This window comes from Phialemonium atrogriseum (assembly GCF_030411735.1).
Source record: "Phialemonium atrogriseum strain 8032-3 unplaced genomic scaffold QBC33scaffold_40, whole genome shotgun sequence".
In the NCBI taxonomy this organism is placed as follows: Eukaryota; Fungi; Ascomycota; class Sordariomycetes; order Cephalothecales; family Cephalothecaceae; genus Phialemonium; species Phialemonium atrogriseum.
The window spans coordinates 52,003-73,487 of record NW_026848177.1 but is presented as its reverse complement, the minus strand read 5'-3'; the positions used below and the strand labels follow the sequence as shown (position 1 = coordinate 73,487).

At 55.2% G+C, this 21,485-nt stretch overlaps 10 protein-coding genes across 10 annotated transcripts; 7 read left to right on the top strand and 3 right to left on the bottom strand.

Moving 5' to 3' along the window:
- Positions 1–67: 67 nt before the first annotated feature.
- QBC33DRAFT_461253 (ankyrin repeat-containing domain protein) lies at positions 68–967 on the top strand (the record flags this gene model as incomplete). The annotated part of the gene is made up of 1 exon (XM_060425020.1): positions 68–967. The coding sequence occupies one exon, from the start codon at positions 68–70 to the stop codon at positions 965–967; it is 900 nt and encodes a 299-aa protein (XP_060278725.1).
- Positions 968–1,916: 949 nt separating this feature from the next.
- Positions 1,917–3,890, top strand: QBC33DRAFT_601343 (uncharacterized protein; the record flags this gene model as incomplete). Its single annotated transcript, XM_060432103.1, has 1 exon — positions 1,917–3,890. The coding sequence occupies exon 1, from the start codon at positions 2,088–2,090 to the stop codon at positions 3,888–3,890; it is 1,803 nt and encodes a 600-aa protein (XP_060278724.1). The 5' UTR covers positions 1,917–2,087.
- Positions 3,891–4,000: 110 nt separating this feature from the next.
- QBC33DRAFT_551733 (allantoate permease) lies at positions 4,001–6,484 on the bottom strand. Its single transcript, XM_060429218.1, has 6 exons — positions 5,939–6,484; positions 5,770–5,878; positions 5,137–5,693; positions 4,866–5,059; positions 4,691–4,802; positions 4,001–4,618 (listed from the first exon to the last, which is right to left on the bottom strand). The coding sequence occupies exons 1-6, from the start codon at positions 6,185–6,187 to the stop codon at positions 4,268–4,270; spliced, it is 1,572 nt and encodes a 523-aa protein (XP_060278723.1). The 5' UTR covers positions 6,188–6,484; the 3' UTR covers positions 4,001–4,267.
- Positions 6,485–6,744: 260 nt separating this feature from the next.
- Positions 6,745–7,599, top strand: QBC33DRAFT_551730 (uncharacterized protein). Its single transcript, XM_060429217.1, has one exon. It carries the CDS (start codon positions 6,900–6,902, stop codon positions 7,323–7,325), a length of 426 nt encoding a protein of 141 aa, XP_060278722.1. The 5' UTR covers positions 6,745–6,899; the 3' UTR covers positions 7,326–7,599.
- QBC33DRAFT_601339 (uncharacterized protein) lies at positions 7,500–8,652 on the bottom strand (the record flags this gene model as incomplete). Its single annotated transcript, XM_060432102.1, has 3 exons — positions 7,912–8,652; positions 7,645–7,853; positions 7,500–7,571 (listed from the first exon to the last, which is right to left on the bottom strand). Exons 1-3 carry the CDS (start codon positions 8,474–8,476, stop codon positions 7,500–7,502), a joined length of 846 nt encoding a protein of 281 aa, XP_060278721.1. The 5' UTR covers positions 8,477–8,652.
- A 705-nt stretch (positions 8,653–9,357) lies between these two features.
- On the top strand, positions 9,358–10,353 carry QBC33DRAFT_574124 (uncharacterized protein; the record flags this gene model as incomplete). Its single annotated transcript, XM_060430735.1, has 2 exons — positions 9,358–9,897; positions 9,971–10,353. 2 exons carry the CDS (start codon positions 9,358–9,360, stop codon positions 10,241–10,243), a joined length of 813 nt encoding a protein of 270 aa, XP_060278720.1. The 3' UTR covers positions 10,244–10,353.
- A 959-nt stretch (positions 10,354–11,312) lies between these two features.
- QBC33DRAFT_551722 (uncharacterized protein) lies at positions 11,313–12,209 on the top strand. The gene is made up of 2 exons (XM_060429216.1): positions 11,313–11,587; positions 11,636–12,209. Exons 1-2 carry the CDS (start codon positions 11,420–11,422, stop codon positions 11,912–11,914), a joined length of 447 nt encoding a protein of 148 aa, XP_060278719.1. The 5' UTR covers positions 11,313–11,419; the 3' UTR covers positions 11,915–12,209.
- A 2,471-nt stretch (positions 12,210–14,680) lies between these two features.
- On the top strand, positions 14,681–15,341 carry QBC33DRAFT_574123 (uncharacterized protein). The gene is made up of 2 exons (XM_060430734.1): positions 14,681–15,021; positions 15,080–15,341. Exons 1-2 carry the CDS (start codon positions 14,767–14,769, stop codon positions 15,122–15,124), a joined length of 300 nt encoding a protein of 99 aa, XP_060278718.1. The 5' UTR covers positions 14,681–14,766; the 3' UTR covers positions 15,125–15,341.
- A 1,296-nt stretch (positions 15,342–16,637) lies between these two features.
- Positions 16,638–18,653, top strand: QBC33DRAFT_281649 (putative FAD-dependent monooxygenase). Its single transcript, XM_060423249.1, has 4 exons — positions 16,638–17,247; positions 17,319–17,607; positions 17,688–18,002; positions 18,074–18,653. Exons 1-4 carry the CDS (start codon positions 16,858–16,860, stop codon positions 18,409–18,411), a joined length of 1,332 nt encoding a protein of 443 aa, XP_060278717.1. The 5' UTR covers positions 16,638–16,857; the 3' UTR covers positions 18,412–18,653.
- Position 18,654: 1 nt separating this feature from the next.
- Positions 18,655–20,886, bottom strand: QBC33DRAFT_601328 (MFS permease). The gene is made up of 6 exons (XM_060432101.1): positions 20,507–20,886; positions 20,356–20,449; positions 20,092–20,291; positions 19,493–20,032; positions 19,154–19,426; positions 18,655–19,056 (listed from the first exon to the last, which is right to left on the bottom strand). The coding sequence occupies exons 1-6, from the start codon at positions 20,810–20,812 to the stop codon at positions 18,793–18,795; spliced, it is 1,677 nt and encodes a 558-aa protein (XP_060278716.1). The 5' UTR covers positions 20,813–20,886; the 3' UTR covers positions 18,655–18,792.
- Between the last annotated feature and the right edge of the window lie 599 nt (positions 20,887–21,485).

Here is a 21,485-nt window from a genome sequence, read left to right as displayed (position 1 = left end):
GTCGATGGACGCCGCAACTGCTGACTTCCCCAACTCGGTGGCCAACCCCGCCGATACATTGGACGGTATGATAGCGGACCCAATCGACGTGTCGTATAATGTCAGTGGCGGTCTCGATGATGCTAGCCTCTGGGATCCTTTACCCTCCATCGACGGATTCCTCCACAGCACCAATAACTCCTCCGTCTCAGTTTCCGACACATCCTCGTTCCAGTCGGGGTTCTTCCAAGACTCTGCCTTTACCTCCCCAAGCACAGAACAGACCTCGCCCGCAACCTCCACCGCACTAAGTAGCTTTTTCGGCGGCAGCAGCAAGCAGGATAACCGCCACCCCCCACCCGCCCGCGAGCAAAAGAACCTCCGATCCCGACGACGGTCCTCCAACCCGCCACGCAACCCAACATCCACCAGCCGCAACCCCCCACCAACACAAGCGCCCCACGACCGCGAGCCCTCCCTCGACGCCTCCTCCTCCTCCTCCTCCTCCACCACCTCCACCAACCAAGGCTGGCTCAGCACCCTACACATTGCCGCACAAAAGGGCCACGAGCACATCCTCCGCGTCCTCCTGCGGCAACGCAACGTGGACCTAGACGAGCGCGACAGCGACGGGCGCACGGCGCTGATCCACGCCGTGATGGAGGACCACGCCGGGGTGGCGGCCGCGCTGCTGGCGCACGGCGCGCGCATCTCCGCCGTCGACTGCGAGCGCCGAAACGCCCTGCACTGGGCCGTGTTGTACCGGCGCGAGGCCGTGCTCAGGGTGTTGCTGGCGCGGCTCGGGGAGCGGCGCGCCGGGGAGAGGGATGGGGGGGTTATTGATGCATATGATGAGGTTGGGTGGACGCCGTTGCATATTGCGGTTGAGAGGGGATTTGAGTCGGGCGTTATGATGCTGTTGCAGGCGGGGGCGAATTTGCATTCTAAGGCGAGGAAGTGTCCTTATACGGGGAATGTGATTGAGTAGGAATTGAACTAGATTGAGGGGATCAACGGTCGTCAAGTGTAAGTTGGAGTCAGGGGCTTGTATATAGAGGATATATAACTCAACCTAAGCAAGAAATCCCATCCTTTCAAGTAACTGTCCGTGTCACTCGCGATAAAATCTAATGGTAGGCTTTGCATAGACGGCTCACTTCCTGTATAACAAATAGATGCTGTCTTGAAGCTATACAAGGTCCGAGAGTGTAGACGAAGTGCGAGACGCGTGCTCCTGTCCATGGGCTGCCGGTCGATGCTATCGCTTTCCATATGGATGGGTTGTTAATGCCGGACATACGCTGGCAATACAGATGGTTTGGCCATATTAGGGTGCTGAATCAACGCCGCCAGAAGATACGATGACAGCCGTCTGACGTTGGAAGTGCCGCTCTAAATAGGTAGGAACATTGTCCCTCTGTTCCGGGGTGTAACGCTTCTGAATAGTACTGCTTCGGGATGCGAGAAGAAGAGCTCGCCGTCGTGTGTGGGGCAGAAGGATAGGATAGACCGGAAAAAACCGCTGCTGGAGAGCTTTATAGTAGCTGCTGCCGCCCGGATGTCCTTCTAGTCTGCCTCGGGCGTGCAGGCCATGACATTGGCAGTATAGGAGCAGCCAGCGGCCGCCACAGCCGGCTCTTCTGGGCTGTTCGGAGGGAAGCTGAAGGTTATGCCTGGCAGAGCGATGAGACCGTTGGCGATGAGATCAGCTGTGAATGCGTACGACCAGTAATTGTGAGGTGTAGGAATGAGACCGAGCACTTGGTCGGCACTGTCTGTACTGCAGATGCAGTTGCCAGAGCTATGAAAATCACGTGCCATATATTTGTGTGATCCTTGAATCAGCCAATCAGCGAATCGGTGTGCAAGTGTGCTGGTCTGCACTGATTTGAGGCTGAGACTCCTTGCTTTCTTTTTCCTGTGTCACCTAATTTTACTCTCAACACTAATTTCCTCATCCCCTCATCACTCATCAAGCGCTTTATGGGCTCATCGCGTATCGCAATTTGCTGCTGCCGTCGCCATCACCATCACCATCGCCCATCCCCTCCCAAATTGACCTTCGCCCGTCATCCGCTGTTGAGAGGCCTGAAATCACACAGAGCGCCATGGCAGGCAATCCGGCCTGCAGCCCGGCCCCGCAGGAATCCGACAGCATTGTGGTCTCACCGGCTCAGCCGACTGACACTGCGATGAGGATTGTGAGGTGTAATTCCGACCTCGTCGGTCCGGCACTCCGCCGTCCAACGCCACAATGTAGCAAAACCATCTCAACACGCTTCGAGTTGGACTCAACTCTAAGCCTGTACGTAGCCACAGCTAATGCTAGTACTTCCCATAGCGACAGGGCAGAGTCTCCCATCGAAAACGTCGTTATAGTGAAGAGCCTAGAAGCACCAGTCGTACCTCAGAAGCGCCGATTGGAAGAGGACGAGGAAAACAGCGAGGGGCATCCCAGTTGGGGGGGTGATACTGAAACGGGGGACGAGTATGAGCAATATCGAAGGACGGGTAGGCAGCGACAAAGAGTGGCAGGGAATGATAAGGAGTCAGCCAAGGTTCTGGCAGTTTCTTCCTCGCCACCGGGCAAGGGCCCCACGTCGTCGCCGGCGGCCCCTCGTGCAGCCTCGGGCGAGACAGTCGGCAGCCACGCCGACGACTCCAGAGTCCCTGCCTGCATGATGCCAGGAACTTGGTTGGACGATACCGCCATATCCGACGCCCTTGTGTTCGTCGCCGCCCTTCGGCCGCTCCGCTTCATCACCGTGGACCCCCTTCTCGTGGCTCCGGACAAGACGGTGCCGGCGGGGTATTGGCAGCGTCTACACTATCTTGCAGTCCCTGACAGCACCATCCTGGTTCCCATGAACATCGACAACGCCCACTGGTGCCTCGCCGCCGTCAAGTCCCGGGAACCCGCGGCGGGCGGACCGGCATGTCAGATATTCGATTCATATCCGACCCAGCACTTTCGTGCACGATCCAAGAACCTCGCCGCGACATTCCTGAACGGCCTAACCGCATCAGCTCCCAGAGGTGGTGTCTGGGCTGCCGTGGCCCAGGCCAATGGCCAGGCGGCTGCGAGGCAGCCGTCATTCTCGGTATTCACTTTTCCCTATACCCCAGAGCAGTCCGACATGATCGAGTGTGGCGTTGCCGTTATCGTAGTCGCGCTTCACCTCGCCGGCAACCTCCCCCTGCCGGAGCAGATCGATTACGCCATGTGGCGCGACGTGCTCGGCCTTCTGGCGCAGCACCAACATCCCGCCGAGAACGACGACGACAACGACAACGAGGACGATGGCAACCCGGCTAGACGAGACGATTCCCCACCCCTCCTACGCTTAGTCCACGACCTCGGCGCCGACGACGACGAGAAAGCCCTAGAGGTCCCAACGCCATCTTTCGTGTCCGACCTCGCCACCTCTCATCCAAGCAGCACCGGGAGGCGACAATCCATGTCCTTCCGCACCTACGGCGACCTCTTCGCCCAACTCAAACGCGACTTCGAATCCCACCGCGAGGAGATGTTCTCGCGCGCAGACAGCCTCCGCTCAAACGCCCGCGCCGTCGACGACATCGCCGCGACCCTCGACGTGCTCACGCCGCCAGCAGCCGAGTCTCCGCCATCGGAGCTATCCACCATCAGCGCCGAGATCGCCCGCCTCGACGCCCTCTGCCGCCTGGCCCACGAGAGCATCTTCCCCTACGACGCCGTGGCGGCCGCGGCCGCGGCACAGGCTGGGTGGCGGGCCCGCCTGCTCGCTGCTCGCGCCGACGCCGCTGCCGTCGCGGCCCGCCGCTTGGCGTGGCTGCTGCGGGCGTTGCACCGTAGTGCGGACAGGCTGAATGAATGCGCTGGTGTTATTGATGATGCTGTTGCTTCGGGGCTTGATGGACTGGTGTCGTGAGGAGGTTTGTTCTGCGGGGACTGAGTGTTTATGGGAACAGAAGGTATTTATGGGAATTTAGTGGAACGGGTGGGAGGCTGGGGACAGGAAGGGCTTCTTGTAATGCATGGTGTGTTTACTCTATGTTGTATATATATGATACCCATTTATTTTCTTGCTGGATGGACGCCGATCGTGTCGTTGGGCTTCATTATTATCAACTCTTCTTTTGCTGACTATATCCCAAGTGATTATTATGGTACTTTGCTCCGAGATCAACCTAGGCCGTATCAAGAGGGAGTTGGCCGAAGTTATTAGACGTCCCAGCAATGCCCGAGAAGCTCAACCACACCCACGACACAGCCAACAAACCGACCACTCTATTCCCAGCCCTCCGCTCAATACGAATACCTAAACCTCCGATTCTCCCGGTCCGTCATCCTCGCCCACGCCTCACGCTCCAGATACGCATCCTCGCCGACAACCCCATCCCCGTCCTCAACACCCCGCTTCCCAGCCAACCCCCTCCGCCGATTCTCCCAGACGTAGTACGCAAACAGCGTAACCGTAACGGCCGCGCAACCGGCCTGCGTCCCCATCACGGCAAGCTTGGCGGGGCGGTAGCCGCCGGGGGCGTCGCGGGCCTGGAAGGTCTGCGGGCCGATGATGTTGCCGAGCGAGAAGGAGCCGCTGACGACGGCGGCGGCGAGGGCGCGCTTGGTCGCGCCGGCGAAGTTGGAGGCCGTCCACTTGGGATGCCATGTTAGCTGCTGGTCGGTCGGGTTTCTGTTTTGGGGAGGAAGAAAAAGGGGGGGGATTACCTGGTAGAAGACAGGGAGGGGCGCGACGACGGCGTTGACGAGGTAGATGCCTGCGAGGCAGCCGGCGCGGTTGCTGATTGGGAGGAAGGACATGAGAGAACCGCCGATGATGCTGGGTGCGGATTAGCACGACGAACGATGAGGGGATGGTTGCGGGTAACTCTTGATAGATTACCTTGGGATGATGGTGGCGACGATCCACGCCCATCGGTGGGATCCATAACGGATCCCGTAGCCGACGAACAGCGTGAAGAAGATGCTGACGGCTCCGGATGGCATGTTCATGAGAGCCGCTTTCTTGGGGGTGTAGCCGAGGTTACGAATGAGTGTAGACGAATAGGTGGTGACGACACCACTGGAAACGGAGAGCTGTATTGTACAAGAAGAATTAATAACCGCCGGAGAGGGCAGGGGGGGGGGGGTGTTCCAGCATAAAGGGCACTCACCAAGATGACGGCCAGGACCATGAGGTATAACTGGGGGTCCAACAACGCCTCTCCAATCTCCCTGAGCCGGAAGTGCTTATTTTCAACGCCTGTCTGGTTGACGCTGACGTGCTTCAGTAGCGCAACCTTCTCGCCATCAGACAGCCACGTTGCCTTCATGGGCGAGTCCGGGACGAAGAAGAACGTAACTGCACCAACAACAACAGTAACGCAGCCGAGGACAACGAACATGGTCCTCCACCCGGCGAGCGCGGCAGACGACGGACCTGGGACGACGTGCTGGAAGCCGTAGGACACGAGGCCGCCGATGATCTGGCCGAGGCCGAGCCCGAGGTACCAGAACGAGAACCGGGGCGCCTGCTCCGACTTTGTGTACCACTGACTGCTGATCAGCAGGAGGGAGGGCCCGATAGTCGACTCGAAGATGCCGAGAAAGACGCGGCTGACGAGCAGGGTCTGGTAGTTGTGCGCCGCCGCGCCGCACGCCGTCGCCACTCCCCAGAGCGCGACGTTGGCGCCGAGCCACTTGGCGGCGGGTACCTTCTGGAGGAGGTAGACTGGAGAGGGGACGAGGTGTTGGTTAGCATGGAGAGTCACCTCTTTGCAACGTGGTGAGTAACATTGGACAATTACCGTTGGGAACCTCGAAGCACAGCAATGCGACAAACATAAAGGTGGCAATGTTAGAGAAGTCGTTGCCGACGAGATTTAGGTCTTTTTGGATGCCCATCACCGCGGCATACTAACCACACCATGTTATTACCCAAACATAAGCAAAAGTGGAAGACAGCTCCAATCTCACGTTGTAGATGACCTTGTCCAAAAACTGCATCGTGTAGCAGAGGAACATTAAGGGCACAATGTGCCAGTCAATCTTCCGCCGCAGCGCCTTGATGTCGGTCGAAGCATCATCCCCTCGGTGATTGTCGAGAAACTTCCAGGCCCCATCGACGTCGGAAGAGTTGCCGTCGCCGATGTCGACTGCCAATGTCCTAGTTGCATTGGCATCTTTTTCGGGAATCTCCTTGTCGTTGGAACCGCGTTTAGACATCGTCCGGGAAGGACGCAGGAAAGGGAGCAAGGGGGGATAAAGAAACCAGAGTGGTGGGTTAGGATGGAGATCCAAAATAAATCGCGGTGAATATTAGGGGTAATTATTATGCCGATGACCTGCTGTGCGGCAGGAATTAAGATCTCGAGCGAGAGAGGGAAGGAACTGCAGATTATGGCATGACTGGAGGCGATGGTGGGAGTTAAAAAAAACGGAGGGGCGGGAGCGGGAGCGGGACGACTACATGATTGATCGCAAGCTCCCTGGGTGATGCATGTTCGATGCACGATCACACCCTGTTACCCTGTCGATCAAGAACAGCGACGGGCAGGCGCCGGAATGGCGGTCTTGATGTTCCGGCCATGTACCGAACAGGTGGTCCATGCTCTTGGTACTTTTGTTGCTGCACAGCGTGGGGGGTGGTCTCGCACCATCCTGCAGATCGAGGTCGCGATAACATTGGCTGCTTCATGGGCACTCGATCTGACCAGCCCCACCCATTCTTCGCGATAATTTGCTAGTATACGTACAATTACGTGTTTGCTAGCTGCTGGTGGGATTCTTCGGACCAGGTTTCTGCGAATATCACTCGGAGACAATGCACTGCCACAATCTGATGCGGGGCTGGAATCCTTTAACCATCTGACGTCTTTCCGCATCCAAACCAAATCTTGGCAACCAAGTAGCTGCATGCTTATCGTACCTAACCAAAATGTCAAACTCAATTTTCTCACCTGTGCCGGCATACCTCCTCGGCACTGCCTTCCTCGGGGTAGGCCTCAACGCCTATGCGAACCCAGAGAGCGCCTACAAAATGTTCGGGCTCCCCCTCCAAACGTCGAAGGCATCGCCCTTGACAATCCATCCTGCCGCCGTCGAGCCCGTCTCGCCCTTCGTCTATCCCAAGGCCGCGCGCGACATCACCTTTGGACTTGCGTACTTCATCCTACAGGCTCAACAAAACGAGACTGGGGTGACGGCGTTCTCGGCCGCGGTCGCGGTTACAGGCTTTTTGGACGGCTGGACGGTCTGGACATGCGGCAGTCCGAAGATGAGGAACAACGCATGGCGTCATTGGATTGGTAGCGCGATATTCACGGTCTGGGTTGGACTAAGAGTTGTGAAGCGCATGCAGTAAGGCCTTGGGTTGTCTCTGCGGAAATGATCCACGGTGTGGACTGGAGGGGTGTCACGTCAAGGACCTGACACATCGAAGGAGTTGGAGACACGGCATCTTTCGGGGTGGGAAGATGACGACGCGAGATTGTTTCTGTCCATTTGTTTGCGCCTGATAATTAATTAATCCTGTTGCCTATCCGAACGCACCGTTCTCCGCGATGGTCTCCGATCCACCTCGGCCCTGCGCTGACGCGGCGGATCTCTTCTATCGCTCTTCTCGTAATAAATCCTGGCTCCCGTCTTTCAGCGCCGTAGTAGTCTCATAGCTCGTCTTTCACAGGGTCTTCCGCGTTGGTATTGTCCTCCTCCTTCGGGTCTGTCGCCGCCCCGTCGTTCGTCTCCTTCTGCACCAACTGTGTGGCCTTGATGGTAAACTGAATTTCCGTCTTCCCGGAGTCGTAATCCGGTTCAGTTCTGTCCACAACCCAAGCCACGACGGCTTGATCGGTTGGCGTGGCGCTATACTTGCCGAGGTCTCGTAGCTCGTCTATTGGAGAGGTGTCAATGAATGCCCAAATGGAATAAGCCCTCCTGCTTCCACATACCTTCGCACTTGCTCCCCTTCGCAACCCAAAGGGGCAAGGTCTCGTATATCGCCCCAGCCGCAAACACCATCACCTTATCACCATCACTCGGCTTCTCTCCCCCCTCGGCCGCAGTACTCGGCTCTGCAGCCCCCTTGGATTTGTCGTACACTCCGAACAGCCACTTCGCATCGTCATCTGGGTTTCTCTTCTTCTCCTGGATCCAATCCTTCACAGGCTCTGGGACATCCTTGTATTCCATAAAGATGACATCGCGGTTCGTGCCATCCCTATCGATGCCCTCCCAGCTACCAGGAAACGGTCGCCCCCCGAAGAAGTATTTGATGGAATCAGCCCATGGTGCGAGACCAACCGGGTACGGTTCTGTTATGTCGCGCACAATGTGCTGGGTTGCGCGGAAGGTGGCGGTTTCCTCGCATTTCGCTTCAAATCCGGCCGGCGTGGGATCGGGGACGAAGGGATTTGTCCAGGAGAAGGAGTCGACGACGCGATTGACGACGACATTGGCCTGGGCATTCGCGACGACAACAACGTTTGCTAGTAATGAGAAGTCGAGGATCTTCATTTTGAGGCCAAAAATGGGTATTGTGCAAACTCTCGGGACAGGGGTTATATCCAATTCGGGGGTTCCAGTACTCTATTTGAATGAACTAAAGGCCTTATTTCGCCTCGCTGTCCTTTTTTGTACCTGGTAGACCTTGAGCCCGCTCTGGCGGTTTCTGGTCTTTTTAAAGCATGAGCACTGTATTATATATGAGATTTAGATTAGCCTGAGATGCATCGTTCTATTTTAGGCATCGGAACCACAATCGCGGATCGCCAAGCTGCCCGAACTCACATTGCGCAGCTCACTTTTGCCTGATTGCAGTAGAAGGTAATTACATCTCCTCAAAACCTCTGATCCTCATACCCATAACCCGACGCGCCATAGCCCGATCCGCCAGCAGCCTGATCGTACTGCCCATAGCCTGACCCGTAGTAGCCCCTATCGTCCTGGTAATAAGTCGGTTGTGCAGAATGATATGGAAGGCGATGGCGCCAGTGTTCTTCAATGCGTCGGAACCTGGAATCCAAAAACACACCTCTGTGCAGCGGAAGTGGGGAAACAATGCAGGCGAAGTGGTTGGCCTTGCCTAAAGCGTGACGGCTTGCGTGGGCCGCCACCAGGGTTGTTGTTGTTGTTGTTGTTGCCTTGGATCACGTAGTCGTTGCCGATGCGAACTCAGCTTTAATTTGGGAGATATGGAAAATACAGAGGATCCGGACTTAATGGCGTGGCCTTGGGTCATATGAGGGTGAGAATGTCGGCCATGCTCCAACCCCTCTTGAGGCTGACGTGGCTGATGAGCCAGTTGGGCGACGTCCATTTTCCAGAACATCCTTGAATTTCCGCTACACAATGCCTTTGCATCAGAGCTGGTTTTATTTTGCTTGTTGCAATCCACCATGGCGCAGTTAGATAGACGCTCCGTTGCCCTAAGGGCTCAAGAGCTCATCGAGGACGATATCCACGAGGCAAGGGACCAAGTAAGACCATGCAACGAGGCAGGGCATGGCTTCACTGACTTTGCATACCCGTTCGACAACCCCATTTTCTACATCAAGTTCGGCAATCGGTCCATCGCATCCATGACCGCGGAGGCTAGGACACATCAATTCTCCTTTGACGCCCTTGAGAATACACCGCTGGAGCGCAGAAACGACATTCGCATCCCACAGATTTGTCGCATCCTCTACACACCCCGGGGAGCTTATATCGTCATGGAATATGTTCAGGGGAAGACACTCGGCCAGCTCTACCAAAAGATCGAACGTTTTGAGGAGAACTCCAAGCCATATTACGACAAAATCGCCAGAGGAATCAAGCTGCCTCTGTCCATTCCAGTTCCAACAGATGCCAAACCCGGCCCTTGCGGCGGAGGCATCATCAAACATCCTCTCTTTAAAGACGGTGAAGCACTAATTCGGTATGACTCGATTGGAAATGTTGGAGGACACATTAACACGGCATGTTTGCAGTGCTGAGAATCTAGGGTCGCCGTAACTAAGGTCCAAATAGCTCGCCACCTGGTTTATCAAGACCAACCCGAAGGTCACTCTTGAGCGCAAGCTTGCGTATACTCTGATCTCTACGAAGGAAACTTTCATGTTCATAGATGCCGGCGACCTGTACATCCTCGATTTCGAGCATGTTGCATTCCTGCCGATTAGCTTCCAGGACTTTGCCTTTCGATCTCCGTTTATGATGTCTTCACTTGTTGCTCCTCGCATCCAGGATCAGTTTGATCTCCCGCAAAATAACTTCATGGTAACGGAAAGGTTTCTGGACTGATGCACATGAGTGGTTCGAAACTGGGTGAGCTTAGAGATTAGTCGCGACCCCAAGCGCACACATCCAACATCCACGCAGAGACCACAAGCAGCTAACAAATTCTTCCTAGGCCTTCCGCGGCAATAATGATCTAGAACTTGCCATAGTAATAATTCGGCACTGCCTTGGTGAGGCTAGGTTGTGCACTGATCGAGGTCGGTTTTGGGAAGACCATGCAGGATATCCGGGAGGAGAAGCTGTCGAATTGGCTTGGTGCGTTGGGAAAGAAGGTTAACTCTGGTTTTCTGGAATTAGTGAATGGAGAAAGCTCTTTAAGCAGGGCGCTGTGAAGGGAGAAGTCGGACTCGACTGCGCAGATGTTGTCAGGGCATGCATCAATCGTCAGTATCAAGACACTCAGGAACCGGGTACTAAGGACTTTAGCTTTTGGGGGAGAAGCTCACCGACTGTGGTGAGGAGGCCATCATGAATCCCCATTTGGCTAGAGGAAGGTTACCACCGATTCCTCAAAGCAAGATGCATCTGTATTGTATTGTTCCGTGCGGTTGTCTTGCAGTTGTCGGGCCAGCTTGACGATACTCACCAATGTCTCTTGCGGCTGCATGATAGCTACCGGAAAGCTATGCCGCCAGACAAAGCACTTCTGGGCTGCCTTCAAAAGATTATGCGCTCTTTCCAGGACGTATACATTCTGATCAACACCCCTGATGATGGTCCCCGCGGTGATCAACGTATGGCTATGCTCCAGCTCGTGCGCGACATGTGGTCATGGACGGAGCCGGGGGCGCATGTGTGTCCCTTGGGATGACTGACATCTTAGAGGTTTAATTTGTGGGATAGAGATATGCTATCTACAGGGGAAGTCCTCAACGACACATAGGAGAGCAACAGGCAAACGTATGATGAGTTTGGGCTTACCGCCATCATGTGAGCGAATTAAGTAGACCGTCGAAGCCCCTAGTAAGCCATCTACATGTACTGATTACGCAGTGACCACGTTAGCATGAAATCGCTCTGCCTGCCTTTGCCGAGCCAACTCATAATTATGTCGTCATCAAAAAATTGCTCATGCTCGAGCAGCAACGTATGTTGGAAGTATTCTACCCCCTTGAAGGTCCAATTACGCTCAAACACAAATAACTACAGCCATACCTCTCCTAAAGCTGGCCATAAAAAATGAAGCATCCAAATTCTCCTGAGGGGAGAGTCTATCGTTTGAAAGAGAGACAGAAATGGAGTCAAGATGCCAAGGACAGCGTTCATGTACCGCGAATCATCTTGAGTCACAAGGTTATCGTCGTAGGCAAGTCGGAGAACAAGCGGGGATGGTGGGAAATTGCCACGGTTTGGATACCTCGCGTAAATGTTTCTGACTTGAGCTGACAAAAGTAGATAACAACGACGGTCAACGAGCATGTGAGCCCTGATTTATATGTCCCAATCGCCCCAACACGAAAAGATCGAAAAACCGGTATGCAGTTGCGGCTGTGCGATGATTCCTTGGGTGTGGCCGGCCTACCTTATCGCTCTTTCTTGAGGATCGATGCGGTTCATGAAGTACCATTGGAAGTTCTAGAAGGAGAGTTGAGCTGGGGGAGACAGCTGGAACTAAAGGCACAGTCCTATCGCAACTTATTAAGTTTCATGAGAAGGAAGGGGTTCAAGAAATAAAGCCATCGGATCAGGGTGCCGACCGAAGTCATTGGTGTTCTAGGGCAGTGGCCGCGACTGGCTGAGTGTTACGCATCGGCCTGCCGGCGGTCTGAGAGGCCGCGGCTGGCACAGCCGGTCGGGATCAACGGCTGGGCCGCTGATCGAGGGTTTTCGTATGTCGTGATTGGGAACCGGGGATATACACGGCCGGGTAACCAGGTGGGACGGTCTATATAATTTGTATGACGGCAGCCAGGGATTAAAACGATGTTGACTTCCCATAATTGACATTCTCTATGCATTATTGTTCTAATCCGGTAACCTGGTTCAAACACGGGGCATTCTGAGCTGAATAACATGGTGGATTGCCGATTCCACATCATTGGTTGGGCTTTGCTCAATCGACTGCATGATTTGTCGAGATTATAACATCGATATGGAACACTCAACTGGTTCACAACATACGCAGGCCCTTCCGGTCCATGGTTCTCGGCCAACCGGCCTGCACGGTGACGTCGATGGCGGAGTAGGGCGGGAACGGCAGCAGATGCTGGACCGGATTTTGCACACCGACATCCTTCACCAGACCGACCCCCCCTCCGGTCAACTCCACAGGCCCAAATATATCAAGGAAAAAACTTACCAATGGCCCTGAAATGCCGCTCCGGGCTACGATTTCCTTCTATCCACTTGTTGAGGCAGCTTGTTCATTATAAGCTGTATTTTCTTGGATATCATGACGAGTGTTGGGTTGCGGAATATTCCAGGCCAACGAGCTGAAGGACTTCTATCCCCTTCATGGGAGGGTTGTCGCTCGGTTGTCCAGTGTGAAAGTATTATTCCTTAAAACTGCGCTACCAATCAAGGGGTCGGTCCGATGCAACGCCACCTACGACGACGAACATTAGCCCCGAATGAGGAGTCTCCGGGACCTTAAAGTGGAAGTATCCAGGAACCTGGGAGACAGAACAACATTCAACAGGAGAGGGAGAAGATGACTGGCCCTATCACGGCAAAGCTGTCCCGTTCCGCACCGCTCCCTTTCCTCGGTGCCGAGATCCCATGCCACCTCATGCCGCCTAGAATTGTAGTTGCATCATCCGCCACCAAAACGTAGTGTTCAAGCCAGATGCGCCGTGGCAAGTTGTTTCTCGACTTCAGCCTCTTTACCGACGTAGCATTCGATGTTGTAGGTCTAAGTTACCACACCTTCTTCCCGCCGGGTGACGGAGCGATGTCAAAACAAGACTTGCGGGGATCCAGGGTGATATCCCGGAATTCGCAGATCACCACTATATTGGGAAGAAGGGCACCCCTGAACCCCGGTGTCTACTCTGTCCTCCAAACACGTGTTCTACCTCAGCCGTCGGGGATCATCAGCTCTGTCCACCACGCCCGAGCCAGCCACCAAAATAAAGGTGGAGATCGGCAGAGCTGAGGACAAGTGCACGGGAAAAAGTGGAATTCAGGCAGCGTGGCGAACGCTGCACGGAGCAGAATACACCGCTGATCGACACCATACGTGGGCCAATGCAATGTCAGGCCGTGTCTTGGTGTTCTAGACTCGCATGCCTTGTTTTGGATGCGCGGCCGAGAGCCGGCATTTACACTATGATTGGCTTTTCTGGGCCGAACAAAAGGAAACAAAGTGTTGATTCAAGACAATCCATGAATCATTGCTGCGAATGGTACCCAATGACGTCTGTTTTCCCCTGAGACGGGCAGGCATTTCCCGCGCCCAAATGCGGGGGTGGCTCCCACCTGCCAAGGAATACGGGGGATCGTGCATTGTACTATTAGCTTAAATGCTACGCTACCTGGATTTACCAGACGCCACCAAGTAGCCGAGATGCAATTACTATCCAAATGCCAGCCGCGATCAAGGCAAAGGCACGTCTGCATGTCTCACTGCATTTCCAGCCTGCCCTTGCACCAGTCTGTCGAAGCGTAATCTGCAGGCCACCCAGTTGCTGCACAAGACAGAGATAATTGGGCCATCGATCGATCGCAGCTGCCGGCCGGGCTGCTGGCGCACACCTACCTCCTCGGAACCCCCTTGACCCCTAACCTCCCAGCCTCGCCAAGAGGACCCCTTCATTATGCGTAGACGACGGCCCGCTATCGGCAACTGCCAGAGTTATGTCTTGTTTCCGTCGACCCTGCTAATACCTTTAATTTTACGTAGCATACATCACAGGCTGTATAAATAGCCTCCCAACGTGAGGTTGAATTTAAAATAGATCTGCACGGCATGGCTGCTAAATTCCCAACTGCAAAGGACTTGTAGGCTCCCTGCTACTGGCTGGGGGTTTCCGGGTGACGGCTGCTGCGTAGTAGGGATGGATACCCTTTTTGTTTAAAGATCGGCATGCTGCCCTGAGAAGTGTCTTGTTAGCCAGGCATCATCGACGATTCTCCGTATGCATCGTTGTCGATCAAAATGACATTAACCCTAGATTCTTCCAAGTTCTTCCCCCATTGACCCCCTGCGTCCTCTAGGCGAACGAATCACAGCAAGTGCAACATGAAGCGTGTTCAAGTCTTACGTCCTGGGAGAACGGCACAGGCTGGCTCGCTTGCAACCTGGCTCTGAGATTTCCCTTCGCCAACTTCAGAAGAGCCATGATGGCTTTACTTTTTCCGGGGTGAAAGGTCCGTTAGGCAGCTCGGCCGCGATGGTGTCTGGCTCTGTGCGTCTTCTGCCCTGGTCCAATGTTTATATAACACGGTCCCTCGCCCCTCTCGAGCTCAAACTCTCTTGACATCGCAACCAACATCATCGAGCAGCATTCAGAGCCCAGAACCCCCTTCCAGCCTTCAAACCCACCTTTCACCCACTTCCACTCAAAAACCCAACCCACCTATTCAACATGCAGCTGTCTATCATCCTCTCCGCCACCATGGCCGTCCTCGCCGCTGCCGCTCCCCAACTCGCTGTCCGCAATGGTGGTCCCGGTGGTGGCCACAGTGGCGGTGGTGGCGGTGGTAGCGGTGGTGGCAAGGGCTCCTGCAACGCCGACGTCGAGAAGCAGGTCTGCTGCAACGGCCTTCTCAGCTGCGTCGTCCAGGCCGTGAGCTCCGGCTGCACCAACCAGGCCTACTGCTGCAAGACCGATTCCCCAGTTGTAAGTTATAATTACTTCTTCAAATTTGGAGTCCGGGACATGCTGACTAGGTTTGCAGGGCGCCCTCATCTCCATCAGCGCCCTCAACTGCCTCCAGCTCTAAGCGATGGCATGGCCACTTGACTGGGCATCTTCCGACAAACCAGATGACAACTCTCTGCTGCTGTCTGCCGTTGCATAAGGATAATCTGGATTGGGGTTGGTTGGAGGCTGGGGCGTCGGGTTGCTAGCTCTGATGAGACTGGTGGGATTGGTGTGCTTGGAAACTCGGTTCTCCTTAATTACTTGTGCTGTTGCGAGGCCTCCACGACATTCTTTTGAGTAATTACTTTGAACTGAATTCTGATTCCCGATTCACAGTCCACAACAAGTGATTGTAAGCTCCGACGTTGAATATAAGTTTCCAATGCCAACAACGCTGTAACTATCCTAACCAGTGCCATCATCACCCGTTCCTATTCCTCAGGTCTTTCAATCCGACATTCGAACCTAGTCCCAGGATATGACCCCATCTTGATACGCCTCGTCGTTAATAGCAAAGGGCCAGGCCCTTCCTGCGACGCCATCATCAACGCCACGTTTCGCTCTAGCGTTGCCACCACGAGAGATTTAATTACATGTCTCAGCCACCTTGACCCCAATCTCGCCCTTCTTAGAAGTCCTTTCGTACGACGACCATTATACAAGCAAAGCGCCTCTCCACATCTGCACTCTGTCTGCAATGACCTGCAGGGGTTTTCCACTGGGCCACCGATTAATTTCACTCTGATACATGATTGGCACGAATATGCCGAGTAGATGGACGTCCCCGTTTGGTATCTCTCAACTACACTACAGAGGATAGGGCGCTCCTAGCTGAGGCAATGGCCTACCATTCCCTTTCCTCCCGAGGCAGACATTGGCTGCGCCGCACTGGCCAGCATTGGCGGACGAGTGTTTCGTCCGGGCTGTCGTTTTCTCGAGTTTTTGAGCACCTTGGGAGATCTCAGGCAAGATACTTTCCCAGCATGTGGATCCAAAGTGACTTATCAGTTGTGTAACAATAGACTCCGTGGCTGCGAAGCAACCAATAGAGGTAGTTACAGGTAGGCCACTCGTAGTAAATTCTGCGTCGCTGATCAATCTCGGTGGAATTACGAAGAAGAATAGAGCGGGGACAAATGGGAAGGAGTGGGGATATAGGAGCGCGAGCGAAAAGCATCGCTTGCCCCATCATCCAAAGTATTCTCGTATTTCTAAGTTTGCTTTTTCGTCGCATGTGTCAGTTAATCAGCAGTCGAAACCATCCCCTGTTTACAGCAAACCAACAAGCAAACTGACCACCGATTGCCTGATCTCCGATAACCCCTTCAGATGGAGTGAGGGCCCCACTCCATCTGAATACGGTAATCTGTGCGAGTCCCAACGGCGTCGTACGCTAGCTCCAGGCTCTATTGTCGGTGAACCAGTCGGAACAAGACACCCTGCGTGGTGCATCCTGGCTAGACCTTTGGCTGGCTTGGCTGGCACACCCTGGTAAATAGTGGGGGATTCTTGCCTTGACACTTCCATTCGTGGGGGAGTTTCCAGCCGCTTGGCCCTGCAGTGGACTCAAAAGGTACAAGGTTCGACTGTACCTCTGGAACATTCCAAGGTGCGCCGTTGAATTAGCCCACTGCCCCCAACAGTGTAACCCAGCCACCCAGCCCCCGCCACCATCCATGCACACATCCCACGCACCATCAACGAACCTACCAAACAATCATTACCACCAGGCTGCTCAATACTGTACCCCGCTTCCTGCCGTCTCGCGCGCGCAGAGAGACAAAAAAAAAAAAAAAAAAAAAAAGAAAAAAGATGGTCAACCCACCCCACCAGCCCGTCATCGTCATCGGCGCCGGAGTCAGCGGCCTTCTCCTCGCGCAGCACCTCCGCGAACGGCAGATCCCGTTCCGCGTCTTCGAGCGGGACCTCGGCCACGCCTACCGCGGCGTGGGCTGGGGTCTCAGCCTCCACTGGTCGCTGCCCGCCGTGAGGTCCCTCCTCCCCGAGGACCTGGTCCGCCGGCTGCCCGAGGCGTACGTCGATAGGCTCGCCGTCGAGAACGGGGAGTCGTCGGCGTTCCCGTTCTTTGACCTCGCTAGCGGCGAGCTCGTGGCCAAGACACCGAAGGCGCCGGAGTCGGATAGGATCAGGGTCAGTCGCCAGAGGCTGCTGCAGATCCTCGCGACTGGAATTGATATTCAGGTGCGTGGATTCGGGATCTCCAAATCTGGTGAAGGGAAGAATCCATTGTTGACGCTGCCACTGGCTCGCAGTGGAGGAAAGCCTTCACCAAATACGAGTCCACAGGCGACGACTCAATCACGGCATCTTTCTCGGACGGCTCATCGTGCGTGGGCACTCTGCTGGTAGCATGCGACGGCAGCAACTCCAGAGTCCGGCGTCAGTTGTTCCCCAACGAGCACGAGAACCGCCCGTTGCCTGTCCGGCTGATGGGCGTCAAGATAGACGTCAGTCCGGAGCAGATCGAGCCGCTGAGGCAGCTCGACCCCTTCTTTTTCCAGGGCGCCTCGTCTGAGAATGACTCCTTCATGTACTTCAGCAGTAGGTCATCCATTGCCTCCACGCCGAAATAACAGCCGACCGACCAGCCCAGAACTGACACTCCAACCCCCACCGGCCAGTCCTCGACGCGCCAGCCAACAACGACGAGAGGTCGGACATGTACACCTGCCAGATCGTAGTCTCCTGGCCCTTCCGCCCAGGCTTCCTCGGCAACCCATCGCCGACGCCCGTGCCGCCCACCAACGAGGGCAGGCTCGACCTCCTCTGTATCCTCGCCAAGACGTGGGCCGAGCCCTTCCAGTCGCTGGTCCTCGGCATCCCCCCGGGTACCGAGGTGAAGACCCTAGATCTCGCAGACTGGCCGCCTCCGAGGGGGGCGCACGGGACGGACCGGGTGGTGCTTATGGGAGATGCCTTTCATACTATGACGATGTGTAGGTGTTTTATTGTAATGGGGCCATATCCCTCGGCCACGGTATGCTGACCCATCGTTGACATACGACAGACCGCGGGGAGGGAGCTAACCACGCGATCCTCGACGTGCTCGACTTTGCCGACATTGTCTCGCCCTGCCTTCGCGGGCCCGAGGGAAACAACACAGCTCGAGGGAACTCCTCGACGACTGATATCGACGACAAAGCGGAGGCGATCGCGATCGATGGCGGCGCGGCGGGTTTGCGGGCGGCTCTCGACGGGTACGAGGATGCCGTTATCGCGAGGGCCCGCGCGGGGGTCCTGGCTTCGCGGCGGGCTTGTCTGGATGCGCATGACTGGGGAAAAATTGGCCCCGGAAGCCCGTTGTTGTCTAGGAGGGAGCCGAGGCTGCTGTTTGACGAGGAATGAGGTATTGAAGAGCGCCGGGTCGACAGACAGGGAGACAGGTCCTGACCCTTGATGCCCCTCTGCGATTCCATGTGGCTGGTCAACTTGCGGGTTCTCCAGTTCATTCCCATTCATCTTTTCTATCGCTTCCCCTTCCCCTGTCCTTGATCTCCAGCTCCCGAGGGCTAACTATTGGACAAAGCCCGGAAATGCACAACAGCGTAAGGATAATGAGAGTGATATAAGCGGCTGTCCTAGCCATCGTCTATCAAGACCGCTAGTCTTCCGCACCCCGCCTTCTTCAAGGTTCCTTTATCTTCCATTTCTCCTCTTCATCCATTCGCCTTCAATCCTCCCTTCTCATATCCCTGGTTCCGCCCTGCACACCTTATTACAGCCCCCCTAGTGCGCAAACCTGAAGTCCAACCTCCTGCTCCCAGCCAGCTTCGTATTGTCGACGTAGTCGCGCCTCTCCTGCTCCGTCATGGCGTCCCACACCCTGTCGCGTTGCTTGTTCCGCCAGACGTAATACCCCTTGGCGAAGAGGAAGGCGCCAATGACAAGGAAGTTGATGATGACCAGGTTCTGGTTGCCGACCTTGTATAGGGGCTTGTCGTAATCTTGGTAGATGTAAGCGGCTATAATACTGCCGGTTTGGACCGTCATCTGTTTTCGGTTGCGAGATCAGCACGGAACCTCTCAATGCCAAAGTAGAGGTCGGTAGACAGGATAATAAAGACAAAGCGGCGTGGCTCTCACTCACATTATACATAGCGGCAGACACAGACCGCGTGCCAACGTTGTTTGAGTTCTTAGACGCCCAGCCGACGATGATGGCGTGGGCGTAAGGGTACGACGTCAGGACGGTGACGAGGGCGTAGGTCCCCCACTTGTCGACGATCACGCCGGGCCACCAGCGGAGGGCGATGAGGCATGGGAGTGTCCAGAGGGGCTGTAGCAGCGACACTAGTGCACGCTCGTTCAGCCTTTCCGACAGTCGCGTCAGGAGAAGGAGATTGATGATGTGGAAGACGTTCTAGGATCACGTCGTTAGTACTGAGGCATGTATTGCATCTCCTTGCCATTTGGAGGGATAACTTACGTATGGAATAGTCAGTAGATTCGTAGTGAAGGGGCTGAATCCAAGCTTCCTCAGGGTCAGTGTGATATAGGTTGTTGGCGGGTTGGATGGGATGAATTCGATGAGTCCGATGACATAGATGGGCCACAGGTCGTAGTCCTTCAGGGCTTCCCACAGACGCATCGGCGTGATGGCCTGGCGGTTGTGCATGTCCCCCTTGGAGGGGTCGTCGCGCAGGACCCTATTGACGACGATGCTGACCTCCCGGTCTGTGAACCAGCCTTTGGGGCGGAACCAGGCCTTGGTTTGCACCGCCGAGGCCGGCATCATGAAGAAGCTCGCAATGCCCACAAGCAAGGTGATTAGGCCCTCAACGAGGAACAACCATCGCCAGCCGCCCCACCCGTTGACGCCGCGGAGGTGCAGGAGCGCAAAGGCGAGGAGGGAGGTGACGATCCCGGTGACCGAGAGGGAGGTCCAGAAGTAACTGAGTCGGATTGGGAGCTCTCGGGACGTGTAGAAATAGGACAGCCAGAGGACAATGTCGGGGATGAACCCGCCCTGGAGAAAACCACGTTAGCTGGCTCACGACATATCTTGAAGGGTAACAACAGACGAACCTCGAGAAGTCCTAGAAGGCTGCGGGTAACGAGAAAACTCGTCCGGCCAGTCAAGGCGCACTGCGCAAGCGCGACGATAGACCACAGTACCATCTGCATGGGAATCCACCTATCCGGACCCATCTTCTTCGACACCAGCTGAGACGGAAGCTCGGCCAGGAGGAATGACAGTCGGAAGATGCTGTTACCATAATTGTAGTCTTTTTCGTGGCGTCAGCACGCATGCACTTTCTCGTCAGTCCGACATGGCCTGATATGACTAACCGTTGGTGTTCATCCCCAAATCATCTAACATGTTATCCGAAACCGCCTGAGCGAGGTTTCCGCGATCGACCTGCAGCGCGAAGAACATGACGCACTGGGAATTTCAGCCCGTCAGCCTTTATGTCCCCTCAAAGGAAGGGGATATCCTTACAGCCCACAGACAGACACGCATGTCCAGCTTCCTGACGAGCTTCTTCTCCTCCTCTTCAGACCACTCGATCTCCGGGTCGAAGACAAACCGGCACTCGTACTTGGCGGCGTCATAGACCTTACGCCAGTGCTCTGCGACCGCGGGGTCCTTGAAGGGATTCTTGCTGGTGTCGTACACTTCATCATCTGATCCCGAGTGCTCACTGGCATTGAGGTGAATGAGACTGCTCTTGCTCTTCTCCTCGACGCTGTCGGGTCCGACCCCGACGGCGCCGAGTTTCTCAGCGGGCGCGACGTTGGCGGCCATGGGTGGGTTTGGAAGCTCAAAGGCGAGCAGGGTTTGACTTCTAATTAATTCAGTCCGAGACGTCTTAATTCTCCTGGGGAGAGCTTGTTCGTGAGGACTGAGGTGTACGCCGGAAGAGCCCATATATACGCATGTTGATCACACATTCCAGCTGCCAGATGCGATAAGATATTGTAAGCTGCCCTGCATTCCCATGATCCCAAAATACTGTCAATCTATTGCGTGCTGCTTGTCATTCCCCAGTATGATTTGCTTGAACCCGCTCAAATCGCAGATTTGGCGAGAGGACCGGTACCCGAGAATACTGATGTCCAATCGCTCGCCACTTCACCTGCAGGGTCTGGACCGATGAATAACGCAACCATGGCCCCGGGTGCAGTCGTCAACTTGTTATCCCCTCCTGTTTACTGGGTGTCGGAGTGCGGCTGCCCGAGCCCCCGGTAGTTGATCATCCATATAATATCGGCCATCGGAAGGGTGGTGCGGTCTCGAGTTCCGGAGATAAGGCACGGCTGAACATGGAGTTCACCAGCTTCCCCCACAGCCTCCCTGGTATCTTGGCAACTGTGCTTAATAATTGGTTAATAGAAGCAGGGACAATGCCAGAACAAGGAATGGTGGAAGGTTGGCTGCTGATGAGCTCATCGACGACGACGTTTGACTTGGTTACACC